The 17,027-nt window shown below is 50.3% G+C and overlaps 9 protein-coding genes across 9 annotated transcripts; 5 read left to right on the forward strand and 4 right to left on the reverse strand.

Moving 5' to 3' along the window:
- The first annotated feature begins 212 nt into the window (after nt 1-212).
- On the forward strand, nt 213-1,884 carry M438DRAFT_370264 (uncharacterized protein). Its single transcript, XM_029908174.1, has 2 exons — nt 213-1,622; nt 1,686-1,884. The coding sequence occupies exons 1-2, from the start codon at nt 472-474 to the stop codon at nt 1,795-1,797; spliced, it is 1,263 nt and encodes a 420-aa protein (XP_029754522.1). The 5' UTR covers nt 213-471; the 3' UTR covers nt 1,798-1,884.
- A 30-nt stretch (nt 1,885-1,914) lies between these two features.
- M438DRAFT_183147 (uncharacterized protein) lies at nt 1,915-2,888 on the forward strand. The gene has a single exon (XM_029899199.1). The coding sequence runs from the start codon at nt 2,269-2,271 to the stop codon at nt 2,794-2,796; it is 528 nt and encodes a 175-aa protein (XP_029754523.1). The 5' UTR covers nt 1,915-2,268; the 3' UTR covers nt 2,797-2,888.
- A 403-nt stretch (nt 2,889-3,291) lies between these two features.
- Nucleotides 3,292-5,640, reverse strand: M438DRAFT_390624 (uncharacterized protein; the record flags this gene model as incomplete). Its single annotated transcript, XM_029909054.1, has 2 exons — nt 3,292-5,575; nt 5,632-5,640. 2 exons carry the CDS (start codon nt 5,638-5,640, stop codon nt 3,698-3,700), a joined length of 1,887 nt encoding a protein of 628 aa, XP_029754524.1. The 3' UTR covers nt 3,292-3,697.
- Nucleotides 5,641-5,902: 262 nt separating this feature from the next.
- M438DRAFT_350476 (LuxS/MPP-like metallohydrolase) lies at nt 5,903-7,686 on the forward strand. Its single transcript, XM_029906643.1, has 3 exons — nt 5,903-6,204; nt 6,263-7,282; nt 7,336-7,686. The coding sequence occupies exons 1-3, from the start codon at nt 5,953-5,955 to the stop codon at nt 7,429-7,431; spliced, it is 1,368 nt and encodes a 455-aa protein (XP_029754525.1). The 5' UTR covers nt 5,903-5,952; the 3' UTR covers nt 7,432-7,686.
- A 178-nt stretch (nt 7,687-7,864) lies between these two features.
- M438DRAFT_330006 (uncharacterized protein) lies at nt 7,865-8,388 on the forward strand. The gene is made up of 3 exons (XM_029903274.1): nt 7,865-7,947; nt 8,038-8,152; nt 8,275-8,388. Exons 1-3 carry the CDS (start codon nt 7,916-7,918, stop codon nt 8,344-8,346), a joined length of 219 nt encoding a protein of 72 aa, XP_029754526.1. The 5' UTR covers nt 7,865-7,915; the 3' UTR covers nt 8,347-8,388.
- Nucleotides 8,389-8,631: 243 nt separating this feature from the next.
- On the forward strand, nt 8,632-11,481 carry M438DRAFT_330011 (Mak10-domain-containing protein). The gene is made up of 5 exons (XM_029903275.1): nt 8,632-8,906; nt 9,020-9,087; nt 9,136-9,267; nt 9,320-10,012; nt 10,068-11,481. Exons 1-5 carry the CDS (start codon nt 8,750-8,752, stop codon nt 11,304-11,306), a joined length of 2,289 nt encoding a protein of 762 aa, XP_029754527.1. The 5' UTR covers nt 8,632-8,749; the 3' UTR covers nt 11,307-11,481.
- A 573-nt stretch (nt 11,482-12,054) lies between these two features.
- Nucleotides 12,055-14,131, reverse strand: M438DRAFT_350478 (acid protease). The gene has a single exon (XM_029906644.1). The coding sequence runs from the start codon at nt 13,645-13,647 to the stop codon at nt 12,235-12,237; it is 1,413 nt and encodes a 470-aa protein (XP_029754528.1). The 5' UTR covers nt 13,648-14,131; the 3' UTR covers nt 12,055-12,234.
- Nucleotides 14,132-14,133: 2 nt separating this feature from the next.
- M438DRAFT_308092 (uncharacterized protein) lies at nt 14,134-14,351 on the reverse strand (the record flags this gene model as incomplete). The annotated part of the gene is made up of 1 exon (XM_029902324.1): nt 14,134-14,351. A coding segment is annotated over one exon (218 nt), but the record flags the coding sequence as incomplete, so codon positions are not given.
- Nucleotides 14,352-14,885: 534 nt separating this feature from the next.
- Nucleotides 14,886-16,634, reverse strand: M438DRAFT_285905 (seven-hairpin glycosidase; the record flags this gene model as incomplete). Its single annotated transcript, XM_029901567.1, has 1 exon — nt 14,886-16,634. The coding sequence occupies one exon, from the start codon at nt 16,632-16,634 to the stop codon at nt 14,886-14,888; it is 1,749 nt and encodes a 582-aa protein (XP_029754530.1).
- Nucleotides 16,635-17,027: the final 393 nt, after the last annotated feature.

Genomic DNA, 17,027 nt, shown 5'->3' on the forward strand with positions numbered 1-17,027 from the left:
CGATCCGTTAGTCGGAATCTCCTGAACTATTCGCAGCTATGGATTTAGTCCGATTTACTAGTAGGTTATTACTCTGACTCGGTATACATTTTCTGACGGGACCAAGACTTTTCGAGGTGGCCCTGACTCGGATGAGGGGTCGACTTCTGTCTCCGAATATTGGAGCCATCTATTGCCATGTCTCTCTTTCATGAACAACAAGACAAGCATATACTCTATAATTTGGAGAAAGAAGCCATCCAGCAAGTGATGGATTGGTCACCTCGGGCGTGATTTACGATGCACATTGAATGGTTTTCTCCCCTCCTCTGTGATACAAATTCGGCTCACGTCATTGCTCCACTGATGAGGGGTATGGTATTATAAAGCAGCTGCATGTACTTCCAGACACGAGTGCCGATATAAGAAGAGCAAGTTATCATCTACGACCACTGTGATCAGTTGACAGGTCCTTTCAACTACAACAGAACAATGTCGTCCTCTCAACATATCATCGAATCTCATGACATCTACCACGGTCTCCCAACATTCAAGGAAGAAGGTCTTACCGCCATAGTGACAGGAGCAAACGGTATCTCAGGCACCTACATGCTCAAAGTCCTAGGCCAACACCCTCAACGTTGGAAAAAGATCTACGCTCTATCTCGCCGTCCCCCTTCCGGTGACCTTCCCAAAAACGTGGAGCACATCCCTTGCGATTTCCTGAAGTCACCAGAGGTAATCGCTTCCGTTCTCAAAGAGAAAAATGTCAAGGGCGACTACGCGTTTTTCTTTGCATACATTCAGCCCGCGCCAAAGGAAGGACAGGGCATCTGGGGCAATGTGGATGAGTTGGTCTCGATCAACAAGTCCCTGCTCTCGAACTTCTTGGAGGCCTTGACGATGTCAAAGTCGATTCCTAAGGCTGTTTTACTGCAGCTAGGAGCCAAGTACTATGGCCTCCACCTCGGTCCCGGTACACCACCTTACGAAGAAACCAACGCCAGAGTAGAGCTGGAGCCAAACTTCTACTACCCTCAAGAAGATTATCTGAGAGAGTGGGCCAAGAAGAACGGGTCGAAGTGGATCACCACAAGACCCAGCCATATTCCTGGCGCGGTACCCGACAATGCGATGAATCTGGTACTTCCACTTGCCATCTACGCAACTGTGCAGAAACATCTGGGTCTGCCTTTGGAATATCCATCTGATCTCAAGGCTTGGGAAACCACTGTATCCATCTCGTCTGCACAGATGAACGCCTATCTCTCCGAATGGGCAGTTTTGACGGACTCCGCATACAATGAATCCTTCAATGCCTGCGACGACAGTGCATTTACTTGGGCACAACTGTGGCCGCGTTTAGCAGCTCGCTTTGGAATCGACTGGAAGGGACCAGATCTTGAAGCCGACTTCACAGAGTCAAAGATGCCCTATGAACCTCCACCAAGAGGATGGGGTCCCACTGCGACTATGAAGTATAAGTTTACGCTTACCGAATGGGCTAAGAAGCCGGAAATCCAAAAGGCGTGGAAGGAAATCGCCGAGGCTAATGGGTTGAGGATGACTGAGTTTAGTGATATTGACCGTGTGTTTGGTTTCACGGATGGAGCGTTGGGATGGTCTTTCCCTTTGCACTACAGGTATGTTTTCTCTTCCACTTGATGTTGTTGAGGTGCGAGTTTGCTGACTTTTGTGATCTGCAGTATGACCAAGGCCAAGGAGATGGGATACTTTGGATACGTTGACTCGACCAAGTCGATCATCAAGACAGTCGAGGAATTTGCGGATTTGAAGATGATTCCTAAGTTGCCTTGAGAAGGAAGTCAGGTGTGTGTTGGTGGCTCCTTTTTCGAGCCACGGCGTTTAGTTTAGTTATCAGAATGCAAGATGTTTTCCGCAAAGACTTGTCTGTACGCTGAAAGTGATACACGCTATCCGCTGAGAGTGATACACGCGGCTTACTCTCTATGTGAAGATACACCGATGTCAAACTCAGCTTGCATCCTACTAGATGGTCTGACAAGCGTCTGGGAAGCTTGAGACATGCATGGTCAGCGAATGCATGATCGCCACTTACTGCTGCAATGCGTGCTCGATTTCCACACCCTCGTGCATCAAGTGCGTTTCCAAACCTCACCTCAACCACGACCACATGCCCTCGAAGTCCGATCATTGTCGTCAGTCATCCGGTGTTTCCACTTTCTCGTCCAAAAGAGGGCGAACATGCCAAGCACAACATGTCCTGTGCGAAATTTAGCATCCTGAGGTTGCCCACGGAAGGAAAGGATGGTCCGAGGCGGTTGCCTGCTTGTAAGGATGAGATGTAAGAGGACCAAGGGTTCACAACCAGCACTGAGTGATTGGTTTTTGGGAAGGCGCGACCGAGTCGGATGGAAGCTCGTGGCTGGAGGAACGACGTCGCATGGAACAGCGATCGTTGTCTTATTGTCTCTTCTCGGTTCCTTGTCGTTACCAATCTCCAGTGTGTTCGATGTAAGTGTTGGATATGTTTGCCGATGTCTGGTTATCGTTAGTACCGCCGCTCTCTTCTTTTCTCTTTCTCTATTCTGCAACCCTCAGCGTCTGGTAGAAAAAATATCATGTCCTCCCATTTCTATTCACCTTCGCCATCAAACAATCATACATCCCTATACTCTTCTCGCCCACGCTTCTTCTACCCCTTCTCTCGCTTATCCCCCCAGAAAAAAAGAAAAGAAAAAACAAAATTCCCTGCCCCCACAAAATCCCAAAATTTCACCAAAATTTCACCCCCCTGCCCTCGAAACACAACCACAACACCTCTATATACTCTGAGGGTCATGGCAAGGGCAAAAAGAATGCTACTCTATGAACCTGACCCGACTTGAACGGATGACCTTGTGGAATTACCTAGTTAAGACTGGAATCACACGCGCTACCGCTGCGCCACAGGTCCTGTGAGTGGTTGATCGCTGGATAGCGTGCATGATGTTTCTCGGCGGTATGGAATGTGGGTCTGTCAAGCCCAGGGACAGCAGTAGCAGATCGGATAAGAGTCAGTGGTGGAGCGGTTGTGTAAGATGATATGGAAGCAGAGGGGCAGCAGTAGCGTATATGAATGACTGAGAACAATACCAAGCTCTTTGGGTTCAGATCTTGATGTTCCTGCTTTCATCTTGTGCACACACGTGCAGCATTCATGCAAGGCTTTGGAGAGAGACACAACTCAAAGCTCGAATGTAAATGAGACTGCTTCCATATCAAGCAACTGGATTCCTTGTGCACACATTCAATGATATACAAAGGACACAGATGCCGATCCATGACCCCAACAGCGAAAGTGTGCTTCTTCTGATTGAGACGTATGGTTGAGAGTGCTACCCTGGCCGATGGCTATGTCTCCTCTGCCTTGAATTGGCGCATTGAACGGTAGCTAGACAAATCATGAATTGCCAAAGTTGCTAAGCACAAGCGTAGCGTGGCTAATGTGGACAAAGGTCGTTGTGGTTATGAATATGTTTATTGATGTGAGAGTTTTCTGTATACACCTTTCTTTCCCGCCAGAGACACGATCTTCGCGACATCAGGCGACAGGGGCGAGCTATAAGCAATTCGCTTTGTTTTTTGGCCGCCATTCCCATTATTAAACGCCAACCGCTATGCAAAAAGGTAAAATGGTATTTTGAATCGTCAAAAGAAAAAGACACAAGATTCGGGTGTTCAAGCAAGAGGTCGATCAAGCAGAAGCGGCGTCGCGAACATCGGGCAGGAAGTCGCGTAGCAGAGCGACAAGATCATCCTGACGTGCCAGTTGTGTGAGAAGCTTTTCTTCAAACTCGCGCCAGGTGCGGAGGACTTGCTTATCGCCAGAAGTCAGGTACTCGTCTTCGTGACCAACGACATCGAGACGCTCGGCTTTTTGGATGACTTCGCTGACGACATCCTTTTCGTGCTGCATGCGTTGGATCAAACGGGCTTGTGCTTTGTATGTGCGCTGCAACAGTAATTGACGACAGCGGTCAGGGTCGAAGTACCACAAGAAAAGCGTTCTGCTTGGTTGGCGCGAGTTGTCCTTTGGCACTTCTTGAGCTTCAACAAAGCCATGTTCGTGCATGTCGGTCATGATACTGCGGATATCCTTTTGGCGCATGAGGGAGAAGTTGGCGACTTGCTTTTCATCAAGTTTTCCTTTCGAGTAGAGCATGCGCACAATACGCGTAGCGATACTGCCGTGGCCCGCATTGATGACTTGCTCGACTTCGTTGCGCTGCATCCATCGTACAAGTGCTGGGAAGTTAACCCTCCACTCTCCTTTGCCACGGGTGCTGACTTTTTGAGCGAAGCCCCGTGGATGTTCTGCTAGTATTGCCATGTGTTGCTCAACTAGTGTCAAGCGTTGGTTACGATCCGCAAACGCAGAAGCACTGCCCACGAATCTGTCATTGGTGTTCTCTCGTTTTGGGACATTGCCATCTTCCAAATCATCAAAGTCATCATCGTCACCTTTGGACAGTGTAGAGGCCAAGTCGAGTGTAGGGTCCAGGATATCTGTGATGTCGAGAGTGGTAGACGTCGGTTGGGCGGCTTCTTCATCGGCTTCGTCTGTGTAGATGGCGAGCTCATCGTAACATCTTGGGCATTTTCTCTCCAGAAGTTCCAGCAATGCGCCGTAGACTGTGGCTGTGACATCTCCGATAGATTTGGCAGCCAAGTTCTGCAGTGCCTGACTGCGCAGTGCGACATTGCATTTCTCCCAATTGACCTTCAGCACCATGTCCTTGTCCATTGTGACTTCATCCTCATCTTCAGCTCCGTATGTGCCAACACCATTTGCTGCACCTCCATTGGTTTTCATTCTTTTTGCAGATGGACCGTATCCATTGGATCTCTTAGGAACCTTCTTTACGCCAGTGACTGCATCGTCGGCAGCATCCCTCCACTTTCTTTTCAAATCTCTCAAAGCTTGCTCGTACACCACTTTCGCCTTGGGACCAGAGACCTTGCCATCGGGGAATTGTTCGCGTTTGACGACAGCGTCGGCTTCGTTGTGAGAGTCGGCAGGAGACAGGAAAGTGCTTGGACGGACCCTAGTGAGGAAGCCAGATTCCAGAAGCTTGCACAGCATCGAGTGAAGTTGTTCGGGAGTGGTAATCTTCTTCAGACCCCTTTGCGCAGGCATACCCTCGCCGTTGATGTGTTCGGCCTCGGTGTCAATTGCGTGCCCAGGGTTCTTTGAGAACTTGTAGGCATCTTCCAGATCTCCGACACGTGCATGGCCGAGTTGCAACAAATTGGAAACGAGCTGAGCGGCAGCTTCACCGAAGCGGAGTTGAACAATGTTAATGATCTTTCCGGATCGCATCAAGTTGTATGCGCCATTCCAGTCGACTTCGTAAAAGGTTTGCGGATCGCTACCGGCGGCGGACGAGTGAAGGACCAGATGCTGCTGAATGAGGACACTCAAGGCGTATTTGACATGGCGAGGAGAGAGCTGGGCGTTCGAAATGAGGGTCTGGAGGTTAACACGACCCCATAGAGCCAGGGTGCGAAAGACGTGGGCCGAGAGTTGACCATAAGACTCATCGACCAGGAGAGCGCAAAGCTGCGAATAGTGCTGTAAAGACTCAGAATGCTGATTTTCTGAATATACAGGGACTTCTATCGAATTACCTCGGCCATGATTGAGCGCAGCAGCGACGTCTTCCTCCGTCTGGATATACAATACGTGCTATGCTACCGCGACATGAGTGGGCGCAATGTTGTGGCAGGAGCTAAAGAGTCAAATCATTTTGAGATGCTAGGAAAGAGCGAGCGGGTCTGTGCTTTGACCTTTTGCTTGACGGCGGAACTGGAAGGTGCTCAGCGAATCAGAAGCGGCTTATTCCGACAGGCAGGAAGGAACCTCGAGCGTCGACATCGATCAAGAAAGACATCCGTGTATCCACCAGCTCCTCTCCCCTCCGCCAATTGCTCCCCGCCGGCACAATCACAATGCTGTCCTGTTCGGCTTTCAGACGGCCAGCCCAGCGCGCTGCCCGCAACCTCTCCGCCCAGACGACTCGCGGCCTCGCTGCTCCCGCCTCGGGTTCCTTCGCCTTTGAGACCGGTTCCGCCAATGGTGTCAAGATTGCCAGCAGAGACATGGCCGGTCCTATGACCAAGCTCGCCATCGTCTCCAAGGCCGGTACCCGCTACGAGCCCCTGCCCGGCCTCACCCTCGGCCTGCAGAGCTTCGCCTTCAAGGTCTGCGCCAGCCACCACAGAAACATACATCATACATGAGACTCATTCGTTCATACAGGGCACCCACCAGCGCTCCACCCTCCGCATCCAGCGCGAGGCCGAGCTGATGGGCTCTCAGACCTACTCTTCGCGCTCCCGCGAGAACCTCGTCGTCGGCGCAAAGTTCCTCAGAGACGACCTTCCCTACTTCGTTGAGCTCCTCGCCGAGGTCGCTACCCAGACCAAGTACGCCCCTCACGTCTACCACGAGGAGATCTACCCCCACATCCAGCTCGCCCAGAAGCACTTCCTCGGTGACGTCCTCGAGATGGCCGTCAACTCCGCCCACGGTCTTGCCTTCCACCGCGGTCTCGGTGTCCCGACTTCGCCTTCTTCCTCCACCCCTCTGAGCAAGTACCTCGACGCCGACGCTGTCGCCGACTTCGCCGAATCCGCCTACGCTGCCCCCAACTTCGCCATTGTCGCCAACGGTGTCGAGTCTGGTGAGCTGTCCAAGTGGGTTGGTCAGTTCTTCAACAACATTCCTTCCACTCCCAGAACCAACATCTCCAGCCCCAAGTCCCAGTACTTCGGTGGTGAGGAGCGTATTGCCCACGGTTCCGGTAACGCCATGGTTCTCGCTTTCCCCGGCTCAAGCACCCCCGCTGGTGACAACTACAAGCCCGAGATTGCCGTTCTCGCCGCTCTCCTCGGTGGTCAATCCACCATCAAGTGGTCTCCCGGTTTCTCTCTCCTCTCCAAGGCTTCCTCCAAGTTCCAGGGTGCCAACGTTGAGACCAAGAGCGCCATCTACTCCGACGCTGGTCTCCTCTCCGTTTCGATCAAGGGTTCCGCCAAGGATGTCAAGGGTGCCGCCCAGGAGGTCGTCAACGCCCTCAAGCAGGTCGCTTCGGGCGTCAGCAAGGAGGACTTCACCAAGGCCAAGGCCGCCGCCAAGTTCAAGGAGCTCGAGTTCGGCCAGAACATTGATGCTGGTATTGAGCTTACCGGTGCCAGTCTTGTCCAGGGCAACAAGGCCTACCAAATAGATGAGGTCGCCAAGGGCATTGACTCTGTCACCGAGGAGCAGCTCAAGGAGGTGAGTTATGTTGATCTGTTTCTGCATGCGACAAGTGCTAATTATATTTCCAGGCTGCCAAGGCTATCTTCGAGAGCAAGGCTTCAGTGTCATCGGTCGGTGACCTTTACGTACTCCCTTACGCTGAGGAGCTCGGCCTCAAGGTGTAAATATGATTTGGGGAAGCAGATGCAGCAAAATGTACCATTAAACCTGTACTCGCGATTCTGCGTAGACTTGCAATTTTTTCGTTTGTTTATAAAAGAGCCTTTTTCTTCTTTTATTTTTGCTACGAGTGTCGATAACATGTTAATTGAGTTTGATGAAACTGAAAGAGGGACTGGATCTGTAAAGGAAGGAACATCGCGTGAGGCTGCAGTCTGGTCAGGCATGCCATCACTTCTGGAGAGCACCTTCCTGAAGCCTTGACTGTTCTCACTCGTGTGAGAACTGCCATTTGATGTTCTGTTTCGTCTGTGAAACATGATGAATGTGGTAGTAGTACGTTTCACGTGATTTGCGGGCGGAGAAGAGTGCCAAGAGCGGAGGCCGACGTGCAAGTCGAGGGCAAGCGCATTCAATCAGTCAGTGCCGACCCCAAGCTCTCTATCAACCCTTCGTAACTACTACTCAATCCTCTTCAATACCGTCATAATGGTCGCCGCCTGGAAAGCCGCTGGTCTCAGGTAGGAACTCCCGGATCCGCGACATCCCCGAGCTCGGAAAGATTGGACACAAGCAAGAAGCGAAGGCTGATTCGAGGATTTGATTCACAGCTACAACCGTTACCTGGCCGTCGCCGCCCGTGTTGTCCGCCGCTCGCTCAAGGAAGACAAGAGATTGGCTGCCGAGCGCAGAGGAGAGATGGACTTGAGATTTGCCAAGTGGGAGGTGCGTTCGACCTGAGACCCCAACACCACGACACCGACGACTCTATCCCACGCCACGCATACTCCATACGCTGCATAGCAAGCACCAAGACAACATCGCTGACAAGAATTGTGTCCAAACAGAACGGCAAGCAGGGTGAGACCAAGAACCTCGCCGCCGCTCTCGCAGAGTCCACCCCCACCCAGGCCTCGTAAATTCATCCAGATACCATGCGCTAGGGAAAGACAAAGGGAAGGGAAGAAAGACCCTTGAGGGGTGATTGTACCAACATTGTCAATTTGCGAAAGTAAAAAGCATGAATGCAATCGTCAATCGGCACCACTCGTACTCTAATCCGCTACGGTCTCATGAATATGTCCCTGTTTGATGTGCTTGAAGTGATTTATTTGTGACAGACCGAATGAAGCTGTGATTATTGCAATAGTCGTCAACACATCTAGTCGAAGTTATACATGCTGTCCATTTTCCGAGTTCAATCGTGTTGTCAAATGATCAAGATCCATCTCAACTGCGAAGCCATACGAAGCCCGCCCAACACCTCGGACCAAGAAATCCAACAATGTCCCACGATTAATCCAACCCGCGCGATAAAACACCATGCAGCCAGATATAACGCGCTTGAACCTAGGGACCGGAGATATCAATCCCATCATGTCTTCTGCGTACAATGGTGGCAATTCGAGGTCATCGCAATATACGCCGAGACAAATAGCCGTCAGAGATATCACCAAGGATTTTTCAGATGCTTCGGCAGGTACGTTAAGAACCCCCGGACAAGAGTTGTTTCCGTTTCTCGCTTTCATGCCGAGAGAAATGGGAGTCGCGAGAGGCCTCAAGAGCGTTTGCCCTGTACTGACTAAATTGTAGAACTCCGGCAGGGACAACTCGTCAAAGATGACTTCTTCACACTTTTTGAGGCAGTCGGAGCGCTTGAGGTGAGTTTAAGTCATTTTGATGAATAGCATATACTTATATGGGACCAGATCATGGATCCTAAAATGGACAGCGGATTCGCGCTTCCGGAAAAGGATGCTGCGGTAGACAATTTCGACCCTTTGCAAAAGATGCTACCGGAGGAAATCATCGGTATTATGGATCAACTGCTTTCCTTTGAGGTATGCGTCTCCGACTAATTCCTGGTCAAACGAGAAGACTAACACGGTTCAGATGGCATGGCATCAAGGATACGCTCTTTCGCAGACGGTGTTCACATCTCTGCACATGTATTCTCTTTTAACACCCTACTACAGATCTCTGAGCGCTATTGTGTTCAGTCCGAAGAAGAATAGCCCTGGGGTTGTGGATCCACTCGTCAGCAGTGTTCTGAGGGCATTCTGTCTTGGTATCATCAAGTCTTGTGATGCGGTGATTCAGGAAATCACTTCTGAACATTACTATGAGGAAGAGGATTTTGTCACTCAGACATTCACACAGTACATGTTGAACGACTGTAGCCACGACGATGTTATTGGAGAAATCAAGAAGGCTTTTGGAGATCTGGAGAAACAGGGTTTGCCTACCGATGTTCAAGATGCCCTCAGATGCCGCTTGGAATTGCGTGTTCATTTGCTCGAGGCACTGGAACCACTTACACCAGTTGAGGTCGTCGACAAGTCTGAAACATGGAAAGCGGTACTCGACTCTGTGAACAAAGTCAATGATACGACCAAGCTGGGCAAGGAAAGACCTGATCTCTTTTCTGAAAGAGTACAAAGACATTTGGCCAGTAACACTCCGCCGATCCCCATGATCAAGACGAGTTGGGAAGAGGCGTATCCGCGCTTCAAGAGACTGGCTGAGGACAACATTGAAGCCCATCGATTTGCGAGCATTGAGAACCCTAGCCCCTTGAACGTAACTGTAAGTAACTATGGCTAGTCATTGCAACCGGGATCACGACTAACTGATCATTTAGCGCTTCGCATGGGACTTCTCCAGCAGATCACCCCAACCATCCACCTACTCACGCTCAGTGATGCAAGGCCTCCTCTTCAAAGGTCAAAAGCTCCTCACCCAAACACCCCATCTCTCCCTCATCCTCGAAGATATCCGCTCTCTCTCCATGGCTGGCGATCCCCTCCTCTCTCCTCTAAATTGGGAAGTCGAATTACCGACAGATCCTCGCTACCTCTCCTCTCGAGTCATTGATGAATTCATGGCAAAAGCACTGGACGAATACATCAACATCCCCCGCATGATACTCCAAAACCGATGTCGCATGAGAAGAACATTCTGCCAGAGCGTAGGCATCCTAGATGGTCTCCAAGCAGAAGCCGAGAATGCCGATGCCGAACTCCACTCCCTCTTTCCCTCAACATCTGCCCCCGGTCTAGAACGCTTCTACCCTCTGGCAGCATGGGCATGCTTCCACAAGCTACGCATCATGGAATGGAGTATACAACTAGGCTTCGAACTGGACGTATACCAAAACCAGGAAATGGCATACATGTACCGTTTCCTCAGCTTCGTCGCCCACACGAGAGCAGAACATCTCCAACATATCGATTTATTCCTACACTTGCGGATGAGGAAGTATAAGAAACAAGGCAATATCGCAATGGCGGAACAGGTGGCTACCTCTCAAGCCACCATCGCTTTCTTGACCGCTCAAGCTTCTTGCACGGCTGAATTCGCTTCTGCGTTGAGTTCGGTGTATGCTGTGCTCATGTCACTCGGCTTGATCAAGGATATCGACACCCAAGAAACTTACTCGACAATGCAGAGGAGGCATGAATTGAGGATGAAACCATACTTGCCCATCGGAACACCTTCTTTGCCGTCGGCGGAAGAAATGGATGCTTCTACAACCCTCACCTCTCAATCCTCTTTCTCGGCTGTCTTTACAACAATCTCTTCCCGCTTGGCGAGTGCGAAAACCGCATTATCAACACTAAAATCTGCGAATCCAGAAATCGGCAACTACAAGGGCTGTGAGGCTGGTTTCAAAGCCGAAGTGCAAGGGATACTCGGGTCAATCGTCGCCACCGGTATCACCGTTGTGTTGATCAAAAAGGTCGTCGAGGAAATAGGTGTGAGAACTGTAGCAGACGTTCAAGGCAAAGAAGACGATGTTAAGGAAAAATTCAAGGTTGAAGTTGTCGCGGAGAAGAGGTTTTCTGGCTTTTGGGTCGTTCCTAAAGTCGTTGGGAATTAGATGGGCGGATTCTGATTGCTGAGTGTGATTGTTTTCTTGAGCTGGCGGAAGATATCGAAGAGCAGTTGAAGTGTTGCTTGCATATATACCTGACCATGCTTTCTGGTTTTATCAGCTCTGGTCGTAGTCTGAAAGTATCATCTTGATCAAAACATCTGCTGATGCGCTCGTGGTGTCAAACTCACCTCTCGATCTCAAATCCTAAGCATTGAGGAGAAGAAATGAAGCATGTCTCAATCACAACACTTCTAACCACCCCAAACCGCATAGTCGATATAACCCACAAACCCAAGAATACAATGAAACCATAAAAATGGCACGCAACCCGCTGAAATGCAAAAAAACACCATAATCACGAACCAAGAGAAGTGGTCAAATATGCCACCCTGTCTCAACAAGTGCATGCAAAATATCATATCTTAAGAAATGGTCATACCAACTATCCTGAATCATCTGCCATTTATTTAGAGTACAGTGTATGCTTCGAACTCCTAAGCAAGTCACAAGTCGATCACAGTGGTTGTCACACGAGAAAGTCAGTTTCCGAGATGACGTGAGAAGTTGACGAATCTGACACATGCAAAAACACACCACACACTGTCTATTAATAGTGCACATATTCAAAGAGAATGTCAGAAAAAGTATAAGTTCATATGTATACCTCTGCATGAGGGGAAAAAGAGTTATGCATGTCTGATTTTCCTGATCCAAAACGCATGTATGCAAGCAACGCTATTGACAACGGAACAGAGCGAGAGAGAGAGAGAGAGAGAGAGAGAGAGAGAGGCATGGAAAACGCCGACTATGCAGTATGAAAGCATGCTTGGAAAAGCATCTGTATATTTACAGTAATGACAATAATGGATAGAGAAAAAGCAAAAGGTCATGACCTTCGTAAAAACACGCAACTTCTATGTCTTGAGATTTTTTACAAAGCAAAGAACGCGGCGGCACCGACTGCAGCGAGAGCACCGAAACTCTTGGGTCCGGGAGTCATGGCGACACCCAGAGCGCTGCTGGTGACGCTGCCAGAGGGGAAACCACCGAGACGACCACCGCCAGTTTCTGAAGCGACTGAGGTGACAGCAGCGGGAACACCAGTGGCGTCGGGAATGCTAGTGTTTGTGATTTCCATGATGTTGCTGCCGGTGCTGTTGAAGTTGGTCTGAGCGAGCGAGATTTCGTTGTTGGTAATGTCATAGACGACGTAGGCGCTGCGGAGGAAAGTGTCACCGAGGACGGGAGTGGTGCCGTCAGCAGGTGCAATGCCGATGATGCAGAGAGGAGTGCGACCCTGGTAACCCATGACGAGGACAAGCTCAGACATGCTGACACGGATGGTGGGCGAAGAGAAGGTGAAGTCAATGGTGGTGTCGTTGTAACGCATGTTGCAGTCGACAAAAGCAGCGCCGTACTCGGAGTTGTACTTGGCACCGGTAAGACGGTAGATCTCCTCAGTGATGTCGTTGGGCAAGTACATCAGACTGGAACCGGAGTCGAGAAGGGCAGCGGTGTTGACGTTGGAGGCGATGGAGTTCTCCTGGCCATTGTAGCCAACACCAGTCAAAGCGATGATGAACTCTGCGTAAACACCCTGCTCGGCGAGAATGGGCAAGGTCTGAAGAGAACCAGTGTACTTCTCAGTGTTGACACCACCGAAGAGAATTGAGCCCTTAGAGGCGTCAAGGTCGTTCAACCACAAGCTGTAGGCGTTGGTGTTGATGAGTCCAGACTGCATCATGTGCTGAGGCACGTTGACATATGATTCTCTCTGGTAGGTGAGGATGGCTTCGTTGGAGGGATAACCAATTCCGAGAATACCCTCCTCAGAACTCGAGACATAACCAATACCGAACTGCTGGGCAGGAAGATCGGCACCACCGATGTGGAAAGTGTCGGTAGCGTAGTCGCCCGATGAACCGGAGCCATCAACATATGAGATGTTGAAAAGACTGTTTACGTATTCATATGTAGAGGACGAGTTGGGAGCGTATGTGCCGGAGATGGAGCAGTCGTTTTGCTGAGTGTCCTCACACTGAGTCGAGGTTGCAACATTGACCCAGAGATCACTAGATCCGGTGTCGATGTGTAGTCTGAAGTTCTGCTCGGGGGTTCCCATCGAAACGTTGGCGAAGTAAAGTGTTTGCTCATTGTCCAACTCTTGCGAAATCGTGTTCTGACGTCTTCGTAGGCGGTCTCTCGTCAGGGGGTTGGCGACATGCTTTCTCTGGATCTCGTGCTCGATGACTCTTGATGCGCTGTCGGAACGCTTTTGCAAAGTGATGGCTTCAGCACCGATGATGGTGCTGGCGGCAAGTGCCAAGGTCGAGATATGTTTCATGTTGCTCCTGAAATCCGGTAGGCTTACGAGTAAGTAGTGACAGGACTCGACGTCGAAGATATATGCACGCGGTGGCGGAGGGTGTAGGAGGCGAAGAAGGCGATGTTGAGAAAACAAAGAGAGCTTTGGCAAGTGATGCTAAGAAGGCAGGCAAGATGTATTCCAGAAAAGATGACAAGAGGCTTGTATGACGCGGCCACAAATACGCCCAGCCACGAATGTTGTCGAGCCGTGATCCGCCCTTCCCGAGAGGATGACGCCGAGTTCTGGGGAAAATAGGTCTTGCAGTGAAGGCGATCCGCGGAATCGAAAGCAGATCAATCCAGATTCGAGATCAAGAGATGCGTGATGCTTTTTGTTTGCTGAACAATCTCTTGGATATCGCCGCACCGTTGCCGTGTGATCACTTGTAGCGTACGCGGTGCTATTTAGCCTTGGGCAAGATTGCGTCGACTGCTAGATCAAGCTTTTCTCGTGTCGGCCCAGAACCAAGGCAAAAAAGGAGAGTACTTGACTGATGTCAGAAACGAGCACCGAGGAGCAGGCTGCGCGTACGTGGGATTTCAAAGAAAAAGAGACACAGCCTGTCGCAAAAGAGGCGAAGCATCCTACTTTTGAACCATATTGTGCCTTGCTTACCGTGAGCCCTGATCCACGCCGAAGTCTGCGGAAGAGGCTGTTCTTACTTTTCGCCTTCTCTCGCGCCGCCCATCCTTCATGTGTAACCTTTCGAGTTCCGCTGCATGGCGGCTGATCGCCTGCGTTGTGAACGTGCGCCTCCGCGCCTCAAAGGCCCAGAAAGGTGGAAGTGCTCTCTAAATTCCCATCATCTCCACAAACATAGGAAAACCTCATCTGTTCATATAAAAATGCTCGTATTCATACAATCAAGTGGTCTGTTCGCTTCGACAATAGAGACTTTATATAACAAAGGAGATTTCTCACAATCAACACAAAGAGGTGTCTCGGTTCCGTGCATCAGGGACGGGTTGTTCTGCATGGACTTTAAAGGTACGAGAACGGGGTACTTCATTTGGTTGGCTGGCCATATTCTGCACCCCTGTTGAAAACATGGCCTGGGCATTCTTCAGGTGCTGTGTGTTTGCTGAGATGCATGAACTAGGATGCCCTCGAGGCTACTCTCAACCTTCCAGAGAATGTTCGATTCTTCTGTCCACGGCACAAATAAGAGATTAATTCGTGTTCATTTGGTCGTTGCATAGAATATTTCATATCTATTACTTTGGGATCCTGAAAGGATGGGCCTCCGTGTTGAAGGTGAAGTCATCCAAACTGATAACATCAGGTTCGCTGAAGATTAGGTAGAAGTACTTCAACGTCTCGGCTAGCCAGAAGCTTTCCATGCTGTCAGTCACCGACACCTTTCCGTCTTCTCTGGACACGTCTGCCAGCGCGCCATTGGCCAATGCTGTCTTGGTATTTTCTTGGATGGCGTTGAACATTCGCCATGCAGTTTCTTGCAGGTCTTTGCGTCCAGTGATTCTGTAGAGGATGAAGACACTCTCGATGGCTTCGGGTCTGAGAATGTATCTGCGATCGTCAAGACTTGAGAAGCCAGGTGGGAGACGCTCTTCGGCGATGACCTTCTGCACGTCCGCATTCTCGTCGCCCTTTCTTCTCAACACCTCTTTGTGCCACGCTTTTTCATCCCATTCACAAGGCTCGTTAGTTGGACACTCTACCATGTGGAAAACTTCCGGCATGATTCCCAAAGGCAAGGCTTTGTATGTCCAGATACATCCATCCGTCAACTTCCTGCCCATCTCAAGATGAGTCTGGTCGTTGAACAGTTTCCCACCCAAAGCAAACATGCCTCCAGCAAAGCAGACGAGATGCTGACCTTGGAAGTCAAGTCCACCTTTGTGATTTGCATCAACATGTGCCATTCCAGCAATCAGAATATCAGCGTTGTCAGGAGTCATAGGTCGCCAGAGCGTGTATCGAATGGCAGCGTTCATGGCGTCACGGTACATCTTCTCGTACATTGGTTCCAATCCACCAAGCAGGGCATACATCTTCGGGAGGTATTCATAAGCAGAATCTGACATGGCTCCGAGCGTGAAGTCGGTATGCCAAGTGAGATCCATTTCTCTGGCGTTGACGAGAATGGGCCACATTCCAGGAACATGAGTCTTGGACTGCTGTTCTTCAAAGAGCTTCATAACACGATGGGTGGCATCGAACCAGCGGGAATCACCAGTGATCTGTGAAAGGCGGGTAAATTCCATGACAAGCGAGCCGATCTCAGCAACAAGAGTGACAGGGTCAGCAATTTGAGGAGCTCCTCTGCGAGCGTCCATGACTTTCCAGCGAGTGATAGGCATGTGATTTGGAGTATCGAAGGCATGGAGCAGCATCTCACCGAGCTCCTTGGCCTTGACCAAAAGTCTTTCATCAGCGCTCAGGTCGTATGCCGACAAGAAGCCACCCATGTATCGGATTGTGGTTTCGAAGACATTAATCTCTTCCTGGGCTGTCGATGCGAAGTCGATGGAGACTGCTGCAGCCACGGCTTCGTTGAACTCTGCTTTCAGACCCATGATCCAGAGGGTATCAAGTGCATCGACTAGAGTGGCAGCCCATCCAGCGAAAGTGTTTCTTTTCTCGCCAGAGATTGGAGTGAGCTCATCGGCCATCCAGGCATGTTCTTTGTACGAGTTCCAAGCCCGCTTGAAGGCGTCAAGAACAGCAAGGCGGCGTTCTTCACGAAGCGTCTTTTCGGAAGAAGACTCTGTTGGGAAGCTGTATTGGATCTTGGGCAGCTTCTTCGGTTTGCCAGTAGGTAGAGCATGCAAAGACGTGACTGGATGTTGCTTAGGGACCTGGCTCCAATCGACATGACCGCCGAAAACGAGGCTGGAAGAAGCGCTCCATGACTTGAAGCCAGCGTATGCGACACGATCTCGATGAATGAAGAGGACGGCAGCGAAGATAGCAAAGGCTAGCAAGAGCCGGTAGCTCTTCATTTTGGGGCTGATGGCCATGCTGAGGAGGGACTTCTAAGTAGCGAATGGAAGAATCATTGCCCGATGTTGGATCGAGGACAGCGAAGGTCGAAAGGAATTGGGGAAGAGAGGGTTTAAGTGAAGCTGAAGCGCGTGCCACAGGAGACAAGAATGTGGTCGCGGAAGCAGCGATGATCCTCCTCTGATTGATTGGCCGAGCCTTGCTCCTCGCGCCTCGATAGAGCAGTAGCCGCCTGGGTCTTTACGCTGGGAAGAAGCGCCAGTAATTTCACAAGATCACGATTGGAAGGTAAAGATCAGTGATAGTTCCTACCGCAGCTCAGCATCAACGTGTATAATTGTAGTTCCAAGGTTCGAGCGAGATGAATTGAGAGAGCTTGTTTCCCGAGCAAG

The sequence above is a fragment of the Aureobasidium pullulans genome, assembly GCF_000721785.1.
Source record: "Aureobasidium pullulans EXF-150 unplaced genomic scaffold scaffold_58, whole genome shotgun sequence".
Lineage (NCBI taxonomy): Eukaryota > Fungi > Ascomycota > Dothideomycetes > Dothideales > Saccotheciaceae > Aureobasidium > Aureobasidium pullulans.